General features: G+C 37.4%; 1 protein-coding gene across 1 annotated transcript in view; it reads left to right on the top strand.

Moving 5' to 3' along the window:
* The window catches only part of RNGTT (RNA guanylyltransferase and 5'-phosphatase), a 191,722-nt gene that overhangs the window by 76,190 nt on the left and 98,660 nt on the right, over positions 1–16,872 (top strand). The window contains exon 11 of the mRNA XM_042894031.1: positions 700–864. Coding sequence (XP_042749965.1) covers positions 700–864 — 165 coding nt within the window. The remainder of the gene's footprint in view (positions 1–699; positions 865–16,872) is intronic.

Genomic DNA, 16,872 nt, shown 5'->3' with positions numbered 1-16,872 from the left:
ACGACGGGACATTAATCAGGGGTTGCCGAAGCAAAGGCAGCACAACATGCATATTTAGAATGGTTGTACCGACTGGTTCACTGCATCAGTGTGCAAAGAGTGATGTGAAATTGCTGCTTTGTATCAGTAGGACTGAACTATCACGTATTCTGTGTGTTTCTGCAGCCAGTATTTATTGGCATATTTTCCAACGGCAGCTATAGTTTTCTCTTTCCTATGACAGAAAAGGTAACATATATGTAATTCCTCTTCTTTCTAAATAACACTGTGGTACATTTAAGGAGGGTTTTGCTTAACTATGTGAAATGCAGTGTTGTTTTGACTTTAAAAATATTAGGAATAAAATGTGCTGAATGGTTTCAGAAGGAAACTGTGTACAAAAGTATGGAATTGCTATATAACCAAGGCTATTCAATTATTTAAGATTTTTTAGCTGAATTTGCAAGTGTTTAGTTTAATTCATATATGCTTGAATGCATATTGTGGGTTTTTATCTTTCTGTGAACTTTGATTTCATTAAGTCTCTCACAACCTGAGACAAAGGCTTGGAAACCAAATACATGGCAAAAAATGTGTGGTAGTGATTTGATTTGAATGTTTTTTGTGTCTGTATGATTCTAGATGTGGTGTAAGGAATACTTACTGTTCCAATAATTTGCTAAGTGTCTGGTTTTAATACTGATTTTGTTAATTTGACAGGGGCAGCCAGTTGGAGACTGTGATTTTAATGTTCGACTTTCATGTATAGAGAAAGAGATTATATTTCCACGGCATGAAAAAATGAAGACTGGTCACATTGACAAAGCACAGGAACCATTCAGTGTTCGAAACAAACCATTTTTTGACATTTACGCTTCAAGAAAGGTAAACTCAATTTTAGGTTTTTATGTTAAGGTGCAGAGGGCAACAATGCAGTGTTCAGTGTAGGTTTTCCCTACACTTTTTTCCTTTTTTTTTTAATTTTTTTTTTCTAGTTCTCTGCAAGTTCCTCTACTAACCAAGTGTTGAACTTTTTTTTTTTTTTTGGTCCTAAAGGGCAATTTTGGTTCTACCTATTACTTCTGAATTCCTCTTTTCCTATATTTAAAACCTGTGTGGGTAACACCAGTTCTTTTATTTGGTAGTATCAAATGAAGATACAGAATCATCAGTCTGAAATGGCTCCTAGCTTATGGGAAGGCTAGAGAGTTGTATTGTTCATACTATCCTCTTTTGTATGTAAGAATATAACTTTCTTTTCTGCTTCCAGTCCTCGTTTGGCACTGGTATAAGAATCATGAGTTGTGCTTGAACTCCCACGTGCTCTTCAGCAGTGATTACTGAGCCCATGTTGGTTAGCACCTCTACATCTTGCTTATTAAAATACTGCCCCACATCTTCCGAAGTAGAGCATGTGACTTGCAAATATATATGTGAATTTCTGTATTTCATTTACACTCTGTTCTTCAGTAAAGTAGTAGTGTAATATTCTGTAAAACAGTTTTATTCTGTGAATTAACTGAATAATACTTTTGTCTAGAGTAACTCTTTTTTTGTCAGTGCTGCTGTTAGAATGGGTCCCATATCTAACCAACACAGTGAATATCCAATTGTTAGCTTCCATTTGCTTTTGTCATTACCTAGAGCTTTTAGCAGGCAATAAGTCTTCCCCCAGCAGGAGCAGTAGTGGAGTTTTGGCTAGCCAGGAGGTGGCTGAAAACTCAATAGAGTGATGAACATAAGTTGGACTTTCAAGAAGCCTGACACAGTGACAGTCTCGGGGAAGTTTGAATCATAAGCAATTCTGTCAGAAGGTTGTATGCATAAAGCACTGTGTTTTGATCACTTCTCTGATGAGTAGTGTTGTTTTTTGTATAATTTATGTAACATAATATTGTCACCATTATTAATTTAATGTAAACTTTTCTTGGAGGTAAAAGGCTGTTTGACTGAGGCATGGAATTTTGAGCTTGCAATTGAAAGGAACTTGTAAGAAAGGAAAACGTGATTAAAAATTGGTTTCTTCTATTAATGGTTTCTTGAACCTGTTTCTTAAATTGGAGTTCAAGATTATTTAAAAATCACAGGGAAAACATGCATGGAAGCATTCCTAGGAAACTCTCTGGGTACAACGCATCTATAAACAAATCTCTGTCAAGTTATATCTAATCATTATTTGACACATGAAGTTGTTGACTGCTGGCAGCCTATCTGCTAAGAGCCGATTGCTGTCAGGAGGTAAATTTCAAAAATCATCAAAATATACTTTGTACTGTAGCTTTGTGCAGTACAGCTTAGAACCAGCCAGAAGATGACTATTGAAAATGTCACCACCTTCCCATAAACTAGGAAAAGAAAATTAGGTTCAACTGCTTTATTTTCCTGTTTAAACGAGGTTTCTGAATCGGCCATGTATTGGATTTTAACAATCTTCTTTAACAATGTTCTGGCTACAGCATTTTTTCAGTCAGTGTTGGGGCGATTGTGTTTACTGGCCTTTCTCTTCTTAGGCAAATTTTCCATATAAACTCTTTAAGATAGTGAAGGCCTTATAGTTGATGCTTTATTGTTGGACAGTACTGATGAGGAAAATAAAATACACGGGACTAGAATTTGCTTTATGGTAGATTTATAATTTCGTTTGACATCAGTGTTTGGACATTATTGCAGTGCTTATTTTTTTCTTGTGTCCGTGTCTTTGACACAAGGTTTGATGAACTTGTGAATTATGGGGTGAAGAAGTTTCCTGACTATTTTTAAAATATTTTTTTAAATGTTGCTACATACAACAGTTAGACATACACAGAGAGAGCAGCAGGGGTAGAGTTACCCAGTGCTGCAGAGCGTCAGTTATTTTTCTCTTATTTTAATTATTTCAAACAGTTATGATTTACCTACTCTATACATATTATAGATCAAGATGGTAAGAAAATAAGGCAAGTAATATCCTGGGTTAAAAAAAATAAATCTTTTTTTTTTTTTGTGTCACTTAATAATCCCCCCTCCTATTAGTCTGTATAAAATTCAGTAACTGCTTTACACACTGGGGCTATGAGGTGTTTATTTCTTTTCTCTGGTGCTTCCTTTTTTCTCTAGCAGTTCTGATGCTTTTTGTAAGCAATGAATATACCTTGAAACAGAGATGGTGGTGACTGGGCAGTCTGAGAGCAGAGCATCTGAAAGTGCAAGGCACGGATACCTCGTTAGTTTTTATGACTTAATTGAAACTTTCAAAATGTGTTACCTGAACATAGCAGTAAGTCTGTGGTACGAGGTAAAACTGTAAGGACGTTGTAATGTGCGTTTGAGGTTCCTGTGCAGCTCAGTGAGCAAATTATAATCAACTTTAAAGTCATCTTTAAAGACGACGATGGAGCACTGCTTTGCTTTCTGCATTTTGGGTTTGAAATAACCACAGACATTTGTATCTTATTTTTTGTACAATATACTTAATATGTTTTAAACAGTCTTTGTCCTGATTTAAAGTGACCGCTGGATAGTGAAATACATTAACTGTCCTACTGACATAACTGAAAACTGCTAAAAGGCTTTAAATACTATCGTTGTTTTTAGTAAGAAAGAAGTTTTTTGTCATTACCTATGTATTGTTTATATGCCCTGTGATAACTGTAGGCAATCTGAGGTAGCACTATCAGCATTGGTGTGGGGTTGAAATGTTTAAGGGAAACCTTCACAGATTCAGAATTTATTTCAAATCCATACCTGTTCAAAATAATTGCATTTATAAAAATATGTTTTCAAAATATTCAGACTAGTATTATTTAGACTAATTACTGCTGCTCTTACTTAGATAAAAAATACAATTTTCATCTCATTTGTTCTGTGAACTTGATGAGTTATCTGACTTCTCTAATGCTCCTTGGGATAGTGATGCAAAGAGATTTTTGTACTCATGACAGCTTTGCAAAAAGAATTTTTAATTATGGTTAGAGTAGACTATTGTTTAGAATTGTTGCCCTGTCCTGAAAAAGAAGTACTTAAAAATCGTATTGCTTTGCTGGAGACCTTTTTACTATGTTTTTTGCAGTCATCTCTGCAGCTATAGCAACAAGTGTACTCATAGCTTTGAACACCTCATTAGTGAAATGGAGAGAACAGGCTGGGTTTCTTCTGCGTCAGTGACAGATGTTTTGATAGGGTTTACCAACTCTGTGTGCAGCACAGCAAGGGCCTGGAGAGAGCCAGGGAATCCTTCCTGGCTTCTAAGTCTGCTCATGTTTGGATTGACTCATTGAATACATCAATCCGTCTCCAGAGATGATGCCAATAAAATGAATGCTAAAGGACAGATGAATAGGACTTACTCAGGTAGATCTTTTTCTTGTACTTAATTTTCCATTTGCTTGTTCTTCTGTAAGAACAGTGGGGTCCTTTCTTTTTTTTAGAAGGGATCTAGCAGAATCCTTTCTTGATCAGAGGTCTTTAAGAGACTTCCGCTTTTGAAATATGTTCCCTGGTCTCAGTTTGAATCAGTCAAAAATAAATGCTGTGTACTTTCTTTTCAGGGGCTCACTCCCTCAGTCCTTTCTGTGAACAGAGTTAGCAGGTAGTGTTCCTAATTGCAAGCTGATGTTGACTGTTCTTAACAGTACCGTGTATGAATAAATGGGTGTTTGTCTAGGTGGGTTGTAGGAAGAATACTGAATAAGGCCAGGAGTCTCAGCACTGTATTTGGAAGTTCTAGCCGCCTACTCTGCTATGAATTATACCAGTGTGGACTTTTGTCTGCATGGGTTTAGTTACTTTCAGTGAAGAAATCACTTGAAACAGGAGTGAATCTTCTTGTGTTATATAATTTCTCAAATAATGAAATAGTTCTTGAAGTTATGGATTTGGATCTGGTATTAACCAGATTTAAGAGTAATGGCTCATTTTTTCCAGTCTGAAAATCAATTGTCTGCTAAGTGAAAAGCACTTTTAAAGTTGCAATTATAAAGTACTATGGCAACGTTTATCCTTTTGCCTTGCCCTTTGTTGTTAGTACTACGTTTTGGAAGTAAGGGCTAGGATCTCTACGATGTTATCTTGAATGTTATTTTAAGAGGCTTTGACGGACTTTTGATTTTTAATGAGATTGAAGTTGGATAAGAGTAAGAAAAGAAAGGGGCAATCACCTAGGGGTATGCTATAGGTTCTCCAAATCTCTGAAAATGTTACATTACTGAATATTGATATTTGATATTGATGGAAGTAGTGGCACTAGATTTGTATGCTTTTATAAACAAAGAATCATTGAATGTTTTATTTTTTTAATGTTAGCTGGGAACAGATACAATCTATGGGCACTTTGGCCTTTCATTGTACAACGAAACTTCCAGATTCTTTTAATAGGGTATTTATGAGCAATTTTGCCTATTTACTGGTTGTCCTGACACTGGCATCATTTGTCACTTTGGTTGTCCAGCTTGTGTTCCTGGTGTATATTAGTGTGTGATATATGTCCCATTCCACCAACTCTTCCTCCAGTCATGTAAGGATGACAGCAGTTGGTGGAAGAAACTGAGTTTAAGATTTCCTTGATGTTAAAATATTGAAGAATCAAAAAGATTAATGCTTTTTTTGCTGTATATTCTTAGTCTTTGAGCCTTAGCTTAGCCTTCTATTTGTACGAATATTTTAGGACTTTCAACAGGGAGTTTATCTTCATTTTTTGAAGAGAGGAAGTACAGTTACGTAGGGAAGAAAGAATTAAGTTCTTAGAAATGACGCAAATGTTTGGTTTCCATTGGCTAAGCCAATCTGCAGTTCTTTTCCAAAGCTTTTCTGTGTGGGCAGGCAAAGTCTGGATCATTACTGGAGCCTCATGTCTAGTGTCTGTGCTTTCTGGTGTGGCTGGAAAAAGAAGTTTCCTTTTTTGTAGTCCCATGGAGAATTGTGCTGTTCGCTCTCGATGGAACAATAGGGCTAAAGGTTAAACAATGATACAGGTCAAATGAACAACCTTTTCCAAATGCTAGCATGCTGTATATCAAGGACTTGTCAGTTCTCAGACAATTATCTGATCTTACAATGACAGCTGGTCCTAGAGGGATTGAAATGAAGGTGAGTAATCTCTGTTAAAAGATTAAATGGTCTTTCTGAAAGTTTTCAGTCAAACCTGTGAACTGACAGATCACTCACTTTGTATCCGTGATTCTTCTTGTTTTGTGCTGTTTTTTGTAGAGAGGGCTTCCTTTTTTTTTTCCTTGAACATTTGGATTTTTATTTATTTTTGTAAGCTGACATCGTTGTAGTTAGAAAAAGACTGTTTAAAAATGCTGTACGAATAAGCATGTAACCACTGTTGAGGTGGTATGCTTCAGAAAACCAAGAGGTTGTATAACCTTCTTTATGAAGAAGAAAATTAAGTGCATGACTTGTTGATGTTGGTGTGAAATTTTTTACAGGCAACTGAGACATTTATAAGCTAGCATTTGCGTGCTTAAAATTGATTGGATGCAGTACTGAAAAGGGCAGAATATGTGGGCATATCAGCTCTGCATTCAGACAGGAATAAGTTAACTCAAAACTGACTGTAAATGACCACCAAGTGGCCTGTGGACAAAAAACTGGTGAAGGTCTGCAGACCTGGGATAGAATCTGTAGGGAAACAGTGGGTAGGAATGGAGGTGGCTGAAGTGTATGTTGTATCTTTGAATTCCATATCTGGGTGGAGGGAGAATGTTTCCATCTGGAACGTTTTTTATGCCAAAAAGACTTATTTCCTTTGGTTTTGTTTTTGTTTTCTATGCCTTCAGGAGTAGCATGTTCAGCTCAACTTTCAGTCCTGTGCTTCCTCATGCAGAGCTAGCAGTCACTCATCGATGTCTGGCCTACACCATAGTCCTTTCTCTATCTGTTCTAGCTTTCTGGCCTGGTTATCATCTCGTCTCCTTTAAATGATCTTCTAAACCCTCTCACCTCTATTGCTTTTTTGCATTTGCTTTTATTTCTTTACTCTGTAATTTTTCATCACTTTGTCCTTTTAAATCTCCTGTAGTGTTGCCTTACTCCACTCATAGTTGTTTTTGTGCTGGTGGTCATTCTCACTGAAGTCATCACAGTGCTGTTCTTCCTGTAAATGCAAGTAAGGACTGACCTGATAAACCTGGTACACAAGTAGTGAGTAAGAAGCTTGAATTATGTACCTGTGTTAGGATACAGAGTCTTCAGTTGGCAGCTGTTCCTGAATCCCAGCATGTTTTTCAAAATGATCTGTCCTGTGAATTTTGAAGCGAAGGGCAATGAACCAGATGAAATGAAAGCTTAGTAAATTGTAAAATGAAATAAATGATTGTACAATTACTCTTGAGCATGGATGCAGATTGCTAGCACTTTTAATTTAGAGCTTGAACTGAGATATTTCATGCAGTCAGCTGCAGCACTGGGATGATGTGGGTGCAGCTTGGTAGATGTAATTTCTGGATGCAAGAGCATGTGGGTAAGCAGGAACAATTCAGGCCAGGATTGGTGGGGTGCCCAGCTGCCTCTGAGGGTTTCTCCACTCTCTGCGGTGCAAGGAAGCTGCTGTTTTTTCTTTTTCAGATTGCATGAGCTTGCAGTTTAGGGCTTTATCACCAGTGCTTGAGAATTCGTTGACTCTGCATAGCCGATTTAGAGTACCTCTGGTGATATTGAGTAAAGACATATATTTACTGATCCTTAATTAGGTGAAGGAAGTTGGTCAGGCAGACATTGTTTTACGTGATGAACTGTTTGTCTATAGAATCATAGAATAGAATCGTAGAATCATTAAAGTTGGAAAAAGAGCTCTGAGGTCATCTAAACAACCGTACACCTACCACCAATACTGCTCACTAAACCATATTCCTTAGCACCACTTCTACGTGTTTCACTTGGCACAGTGAGCAAATACCTAATTACCCAGTGCTGTCTACCTGTGCCACTTTGTGTAGTTTTGGACATCGGTTCATATAGAAGCTTGTGGTTTGTATCTCCCCTAGGAAACCTGCTTAGTCCAGGCAAAACCTTCTGTGAAGGTTGAGGTGAGGGAAAGGCTTCTCTTAGAGGTTTGTATACCTCCAGAAGCTTGGCTTCCCTGGTAGATGATTAACTGTGATCTCTTTGCTCAAGGAATGCCACTGTCCAGAGCCAGGCCTTCCAGCCACCAAAAGGTGCTCCAAGATCCAAGAAAAAAAAAAATTATTAATATGTGACTAACTTTTAGCCTCTTTGTTCTGATGGAGTCATTTGAGGAGACCTATTTATGAACAAGAATCTGTGTTCGTTTCCTGGAGTTAACAGAAGGATTAGGCTGCTTGCTTTGGATTATTATTATTTGCGATGTTAAAGAGTAAATATAATATTCAGCACAGAATAATGTGGGTTGGAGAAAAGGTGAAATGAGTTTTTGCCTTTGATTTAAGAAATTATTCACGCATTAGTTATATTTTTGACCTGGTGAAGTTAAAACAAACAATCTTGAATACTTTCGTGAAGGATTATTTTCATAAAAAGTGGTCCATGCTAGTGGTACAAATTAAATTAATATAGCATAATTCAGATGTGAAATGTATAATTATGGCTTTTGAAGCTGATGTGTGGGAAAGAAAACAAAATTTACAGAGAAGTAAACATCTATGGATGAAGCATTATACTTTTTGCACATTGTGAGTTTAGACATCAGAATAGGACGTGCTCCATTTTTGACATTTTAGCATCAACTTTAAATGGTTTAAAATTTTTATAAATGATTTTTTTTTCTGTATTTTTGGGCAATGGAAAATCATATACCTTTCTAAGTAGAAAAAAATATCTACAGGTATTTAACAGTGACTTCTATTTTCAGTTTTGTGTTTTGTTCTGAAGCAGAAAAAAATGCAAATCTGTTTGGACCTAATTGCCAGTTGGTTTCCAGTATGGGCAATTGAATTGGTGCATTTGAAATCTTCTGAATTAGAGGACTCAGCTGTGGTGACTAAGTGGGTCACTCTGCACATTAAGTGAAGGGCAACTGTTTAATATTGCCCGTTGTACCTCTTCACAGCCTGTCACTTTCCAAACTGCCTCCTGGCAATAGCACTCCACAGGGAAGCCATCAGCCTCCTTGTATTGGAAGGATTTTCAAGGGACGTGTGCTTAATTTGGATAAAATGAGTGAAAGCACAAAGAAATTTGTAAGCTAAGGGTGAAATTTAAAACAATTTTATGTGATGTAAGATTGTAAGACATCCCTGCTAGCTCTTTCATTTCTTGTGATATGCCCAGTTTCAAGGAAAAAAAATCTTGTATGAAATTTATCTTTTTTTTTTTTTTAATATTAAGAACTATTAAACATCTAAATCACAGTGTTTTATTCTTAAGGCCATAACATGGCAAGTCTTAATTCAACTTCATAGCAGACTAAGCGCTTACGTGCCATTGCATAGCAGAAAGATCAGTTGTTTTTAAATATCCAAAATACAGTAGTAGCAATATTTTGTGTTAAAATCACTGCGTTGAGGCCTGGTGGAGTATAGTATCTGGGTTTCAATCAGGCATTATAGTAGTAATTGTACGCAGACTTTGTATTCTTGAGTATCCGTTTTATATCTAATTGAATTATTGTGTGTACACACTTGCATAATTGGCATAGTTCGTGAGTCTTAGTGGAAATGCCTAATAAAACATGATCCTTAATTATCTGATTTAATTAAAACATGCCTATCTAAGTCCTTGACAACCAGAGACCAGATTATGCTATAGCAGTTTATGCAGGGGCTAGATGACAAATAAATGCTATCAGATTTATAACGTTAGAAAATCATTTAGAGAATCAATGTACTTCGCCGTATTTGTAAGGTCTCCTATTCAGCTCAATGTCTGCTGCTTTTGACATCAGAAGAACTTTGGTTGGTGTTATATTTGATCAAAACCAGAGAGGAGCTTCCTAGCATTAGTGGGTAGAATCTTGTTCTATGCAGGATATAGGATTACAAAGACTTTATAGTGTCTCTGCCATCCATTCCTTAACATATTTATAAACAGATCTAAGAATTTGCTGATGGCACCTTCTAACTCCAATGGGATTCTAGTTTCAGGCAGGTATACGTACGATTCCTGGCAGTTATTACTCAGGGATGATGATGATTGGAGGGGAAAAGGATGTGGACAAAGTCCCAATCCCTAAAAGAAGAAACATGGTACATTGCAAGTCGGAATAGAAAACTGAAAGAGCACAGTAAGTTAAACAGTTACGCTGTGCTTTGTTTCTTCATCAGGTAAAATAAACATGAAAGCTTATTGCTGTTTAGCCATAGTATTCCTTCTTAGCCTTGAAAAATCCATGTTTATCCCATTTAGAGGCTACCGCAAAAGTCAATTAAACTTTCTTGTAGCAGCCTATTTCTCTTATTTGAAAGAAGCATTTGAAAACATCTTAGGTAATTGATGTCAATTTCTCAATTGTGCTTCTGAGAAGAGATTGACAGCGAGAAATGCCTAATGCTTATTTTGAATTCAGTAATGCAGATGTGCTGTCAAATCAAGCATTAACACGCATAGCAGTCTTGTTATTCTTGGGTATTGTTTTGAATATATTAGGTGCATGACCTTTGGATTTGCTCAAGCAGAAGCAGCAAACTGCTGATAGCTCAGTGGGACTCTTCTTGTGGTGTTCTCTCTACCTCTTTGCAGAATGTCCGTGTTCAAATAGTAAGGAACAAAGCATACAGCCACCATTAGTAGCATCCTTGCAGATGACATTTAATAAATTAGTTGTAGAACCAAAACCGGATTAAAAAATAGATAAAACCATCAAACTTGGTTCCCTTCCCCCACTGCAGTTTGTTTTACTGTTGTTCACTGCAGCATTTTTTTCCCGTGCAGATGGATGATGAACTCAACATAATGTGGTGGTTTCACCTTTTCACTGTCAGAGGTTGCATCCCATCGCAGACTGCAGTAACATTTAGCTAATTTTCTATCTGGAAGTGGCTTTTGCTTACATCTTTTAGAGCTACTAGACAAGATTAAGAAGCAGGTTTCCAGTGATATGTATGATTTCTCTTAAGTCCTCTGCGAAAGAAGCAGATAACACTCTTTTGTGAAACTAGCAGCTGTTCTAATGGGGCTGGGAATGTACTAAGCATCCAGTGGAGGGGAGGAGGGGGGAGGTGGTGCTTGTTTTTGCTGGGAGTTGCCTCAGTGATGGACATACAGCAGGCTGCAGACAGGGATCAGTCTCTGACTTTCTTCTTTGTAGGTGCTGCTCTTTCCCTGTCACATGAATATCAACAGTAATGTTTGTTTCCTTCCTGTTCTTGAATGAATAGGTAGGTTCTGGTAGAGACTTTCCTGCCAGAACTGCTCTTCTGAAAGAAAATCAATGAAGAGACATGTCACTAGTTAGAATGCAAATGCACAGGCATTGTTACTTTGGGTTCCTTTAAGTTATAAGCTATGAAATTACATGTGCAAATGATGAAGTAAAAAGTTGTATAGTAGCTATGTTTTTTTTTAAATTACAGTGTTGTTTTTTATCTGTGGCCTACTACCACCAAATTGTCAGAGCACTTAGCTTATATGTGAAGACATCAAGGAATCTTTGCAATCTTTGCTCTAGCCAGAAAACAGAGCAAAAACTGACTTGAAGTACAGATCATGCTGATGGCAGCCTGAATCTTGTCTTTTCAGCTTCATCTACTTTGAGTACAAGAGAGCCATCAGAGGAGAACATATTTGTAATACATCTGAAATGGCTGTTGTAGCTGTGTGGTAAATAAATGTTTCTGTCAGTTCTCCTGCTACAATTCTAACTAGATTAGAGAAGAGTACGCAGGTGCAAGAGCAAACCCAGATGGAATGAGGTCATTCTCCTTTCTCACTGTGCATGCACCTGCCCACTGCCTCTTCATGTTACTTCAGCCTTGCTGCTCCTGTCATTAGTAGTGGAGAGCTTGTGAAAGTTTCATGGAGTGACCAGGTGAGATTTATAACAGATCAGCTCCTGCCATGCTGCAGGAGTGTGAATGTGCTGTACACAAGGAAAATGACTGCTGATAAAGCTCCCTACCCATAAAGTGCTGGGAAACCCAGAAAGTGAGCCTATTGCAGATTTTTTCTTGCAGTTATTAATAACCACAACATAGGTAACTGTAAGTATTTTCTTGTGGAACATCAATTTGTTTCATTGTCTCCTAGCATGTTGTCACTACATGAGCTGTTAGTTAGGGGCATATGTACTTGAATTACACTTTCATTGATGCATAAGAAGGAGAAACGATCCTATAAATCTGGTATCTCTTTATTAAGTCTGAGAAGAAAGAGAGTGGGAAGAAATAATACTGTAAGATAGTTTCGTTTATTGTCTCCATCTGTGTTTGACTAAGTTTTCAGTGGTTGGTTCAAAGGAAGACATCAAAGAGTCAGTGTATGGCTAACCAGACCCAGTTCATCCAGCTGCATGCAGCTTGTGTTTCCCCATAGCCCTGCTGGAACTGAGCAGGGTTGAGTGCCTTACAGCAGATGAGGCGTATGCAAGTTCTCATCCTTTTAGTCATGTCTTCTCTTTTTATGTATACTCACATGCTGTGCCCAGTGATTCCATTAGTTCCAGTGAGGTTAGCAGCTGATTACAAGTGGTATGAGATAGATCATCTATGCCCTTCTCTTGCCTTAAAGCAGCCTATATGAAAAGGAATCAGATGTAACTGAAGCAGAAGAATCTTCATTTGGAGGTGCCTTGAGGTCTCCTTCCTTCAGTTTCCAGGACAGTGCAGCTCTCACCCATCTTTGGCAGTTCACCCATTTGGGTTTTTCATTACGTCAGGCTAACTGGGCAGCTAACTGTTGTACCTGTCTTATGACAACCTGTGCTATCCTGTTGCCTTTCCAAATTGCTAGAAGTGGAGGGGTGAAAGACCAGTCCTGATTGCTGGTTGGTAGAGAGCCCAGCTGACTTTAAAATGGCTACTTGGTCAAAGCCAGCTGCAGTGATATGTGTCACTTGTTGCAATGCAAAGGGTGCATCTGAGCAGGATGCAGAGGAGTTCTTTATAGCACATTTTTGGTAAAAACAAACAAACAAACAAACACCCTCAGAAGTACAACATACACAAACACTAAAAAACACAAACAAAAATCCCATCCCAATACCTTAAAGCTTGAGAGGTACAAAAAGAAAAGCAATTGCAGGATGTTACCTCCTTGATGACTGCATTCGGTGTTTAATACAGCCTCTTGTAAGTGAACAGAGTGTGCAGTAGGCAGAAGTGCTACCCATACCTTAGATCACTATGTTCTCTGTAACCTCGCCATGCATGTTGGAAAACCCTGAGTCTAGGGGGCTATTGGATCTTTGGGTACTGGGTCAATGAAGCAAGCAGTAGCTGCAGATTGGTCGGTATAGATGCCAGCATATCAGTCCAGGAGCTGGTTAATCCTTCAGAGGACAGGCCTGTCAGTCTTTGATTCCTGGCAAAATTGTAGAAAAGGTTATTCTACGAGTTACTCAATAACACCTGAAAGACTATGCAATCATTGGTCACAGCTAGCACAGGTTCACAAGGTGAATATTTAACAAACTTGATGTCTTTTTATGACAGTTGTCTACCTAGTTGACCAAGGGAATGAAGCCAGTTGGTGTTATCTCTTTGGAGTTCATCAAAGCTTTCAGTACTGTTTCTCACAGTATCCTTCTGGATGGTACATTCAGTGTATATAGGGTTTGAATTTTGGGTGGTCCTTTGTGGAGCCAGGAGTTGGACTCAGTGATCCTTGTGGGTCCCTTCCAACTTGCAATATTCTATGATTCTCCAAATATCATGACTGATGATTTAAAGGATAGCATACTGTGTTCCATACAAGAATGCACCCTGAGGGTGACAAATAGACTGTTAAGAGGAAGGTGCGCATGCTCTCACAACAGAATTTTTTCCACTTGCAACAGAATTGTTGCTACTGGAGATTGATCAAATTGTGACATTCCTTTGGTCAAGCTTTAAAATGATCAAAGCATACTTTACAAACTAACTCTCTGGGTGATTAATGTCTTATCTTTACCAGGTGCTTTTGTGTTGGATTCTTGTCTACTGCACTACAAATTATTAGCATAGCTCCCTTATGGAATGATTAAAATGTCTTCAATGACCAGTTGTATCCACCGTGCTTTTGTTTGGACTCTTGGCTATTCCTCTGCGTAACAGATGGCATTCGCTTAAACTGACAAGCTGTGGGATAGCGGAGCATTACTAATAAAACCTATCACATGTTAAACTTGACCTGACATTAATCAAGTTTTGAATGCTACAAATGATTCATGGATAATAATTAGTCTCTTGATCATATTAGTGAACATCAGTCTCACATTGCTCCTATTATCTGCTTTCATTCTTATAGGGAACAAATCAATTTCAGTAATTAGGTGTTTTTAATGTCTTTTGAGCCAAAATGTTCTGTATGATTAACTTGGCAAAGAAGTTATTTTTAGTTTTTTAGTCTTGCGCAGGATTGGATTCAGAGCTACCAGTAAATTAGCAAACTGAAAGGCTCCCCAAAAACATAGTGTTTTATAAAAAGTATTTGTTAATTAATGTATTTATTGATCTTACAAAATGAGAAAGCTCCCATGTTTCTTTTCAATCATCTGGTATAATTTTCATCCTGATATGTTTGAACTATTGCCATAGATTACAGTTCAAAATAGTTTGGCTTTTTTGAATGGATGAGCCTTTAGAGTTTACTTTTATTCTTCCTGTTCAGTACAGAGTTATTAGCTACTATAAATGGCTTTAAACACTTACACTTTTATATAGAATATATACATATATATATACATATGCATACACGCATATATATATATGCAGCTTTCCTCCATTTAGAACTTGAATTAATATCTTGGGGGAATGCTGCATGAGAACTAGAATTTGAGCTTTAAGCATAATTTTTTTTTAAAAAGGATTTCCATGTAATTTGTGTAATATGCTGATTTTATGGCCAAGGAGCATGAAATTTCTTTGTAAGTAAGTAATGAGCAACTGAAATGTTCATTCTTGAGGTCCTTTTGCAGTTAGGGCAAAGTAGATCGTTTTACTGGTCTAATAGAAATGAAGCAGTTATTCTACAATATTCTTTGTTTTTTGAACAGTATATAAAATTTCTTTAGGTAATTGTTTTTTAAATTATTTTTGTTTGTTTGTTTTTAGAATATTAGTGTAAGAATGAACTGTGGTGGTGGGTGTTTTTGTTTTTTTTTTGACTACTCTTAATTAACATTCTGCATTTTCTTTCTTGCATTCCTATTTCTGATTTCCCAGAAAATCAAAATTCAAAATTTCTAAGATAAGCAAATGCAATGAGTAATTGAGAAATTGGACTTTACCCTTCTATAAAATTACTTGTCAATTAATACATCACTGCACAGTTAATAGAATACTGTTCTTACCTTAAGTAGCATATCGTATTTTGATTAGGTAATGAGAATGATGCAGGATGAACCAGGTCATGTTAAGGTGATTGAAAACCCACCACTGAACATTTTCATATGCAATTTGGAGAAAAGCATGAAATCATACACGAGGTACTACTGGTGTTTGCATCAGTAGACTGTGTTTGGGACTTTCCCAGTTGCTTAGGAGGAACCTCTTAGAGTCAAGCAAGCCAGGGGCAGTGTGCCGTCAGCTGGTGCCATGCTTCCTCTGGCAAGTGCTGACACAGTCTGAAATGTTCTTGAAAGGAGGCTTCCAATAGGAAAATGGGGTGTGTATTTCTTTTCTTGCTAACATGGCTCTTATGGAATATTCTGCATAGTGTAGCTGAATGGGTTTAAGTTGATTGGGGGGAAAAATGTTAAGTGTGTTTAGAGGAGAAGGTATTTGAAGAGGTGCATCTGCCTCCTTGTGAAGTGTTTGGAAAGTGATGTTGATTTCTTTGCACAGAAGATCACCTGAGCAGTGACTTGGTCACTCTCTTAAGCATCTGCGGAGGAACAAGGAAGGAAAGTTGAAGCAAGAAAAAAATTGCTGAGGAATTTTTTAAATTCTGGTAGTCAGTAGGAGCAACTTCAGTTCTCCATCTCTGCATGCTGTAACTTGAGACAGTTTTACAAAAGGTTACTTGGGAGTGGAGCGTATCACTTGAAAAGTAAAGTTAACATGCATGAGAGGAAAGGGTTTTTCCTCGTCCTCCTCCTCCTAGCTGTCTGAAAGTTGATCTAAACTGATGATCTAGGCTATGTCTTCTTTGGGACAGGGAGGGAAGAAAGCAGTGCCAAAGGTACATCTTTGATCCTTCTTCCCCTGTCTCCTTTCTGTTAATTAATTTGCAGTGGGTTTCTTTGGGGTCAGCTGTTTCACTTGAAGTCCTAAAATGAAGTGGAGGGGAATGGTATGGCCAAATAAAGGAAATACATAGCCTGAGGTTTTTATTTATTTATTTCAGAAAATATGCACTCCCTTTAACTCCCAAAGCCGTACATATCTCTGAGTCATTGAAGATGGATTGGAAAGCTTTGTCATGTATGTGTAGAAATTTCAGTGCCAGCAGGTGTTGACTTCATCAAAGAACCAAAAGCAAAGCTTCTCTTAACGCTTCATTTTGAGTTCTAAATCTCTTAAAATGGGAAGTGGACAACTTTTTAAAATTGTTTTTTTAGTATGTGTAAGATTTGAAATTGAGTTAATATATATTAAATAACATACTAAGCTACCCCATCCCCATCCCATTGTATAGGTACTTGCTGTTATTGGGAACTTTTTCACTTTGGGACTGAAGGGGCCTGTTTAATTCTTGATACTGCCTTTAATTTTATTTTTAATAAAAAAGAAGTTACTGCTGCAGAATGGGGAACTAGAAAGATTCAGGATAGAAAGGAAGAAAGTGTAGCTAAAGCTCACCTTAATGTATAGTGACAATTCTGCTAATCTGTTATGAAGTTGCAGTTGGTAATATTTTAAA

The sequence above is a fragment of the Lagopus leucura genome, unplaced genomic scaffold (genome assembly GCF_019238085.1).
Source record: "Lagopus leucura isolate 7727_CA_CO unplaced genomic scaffold, USGS_WTPT01 Super-Scaffold_73, whole genome shotgun sequence".
NCBI lineage: Eukaryota > Metazoa > Chordata > Aves > Galliformes > Phasianidae > Lagopus > Lagopus leucura.
This window is presented reverse-complemented; position numbering and strand designations above follow the sequence as displayed.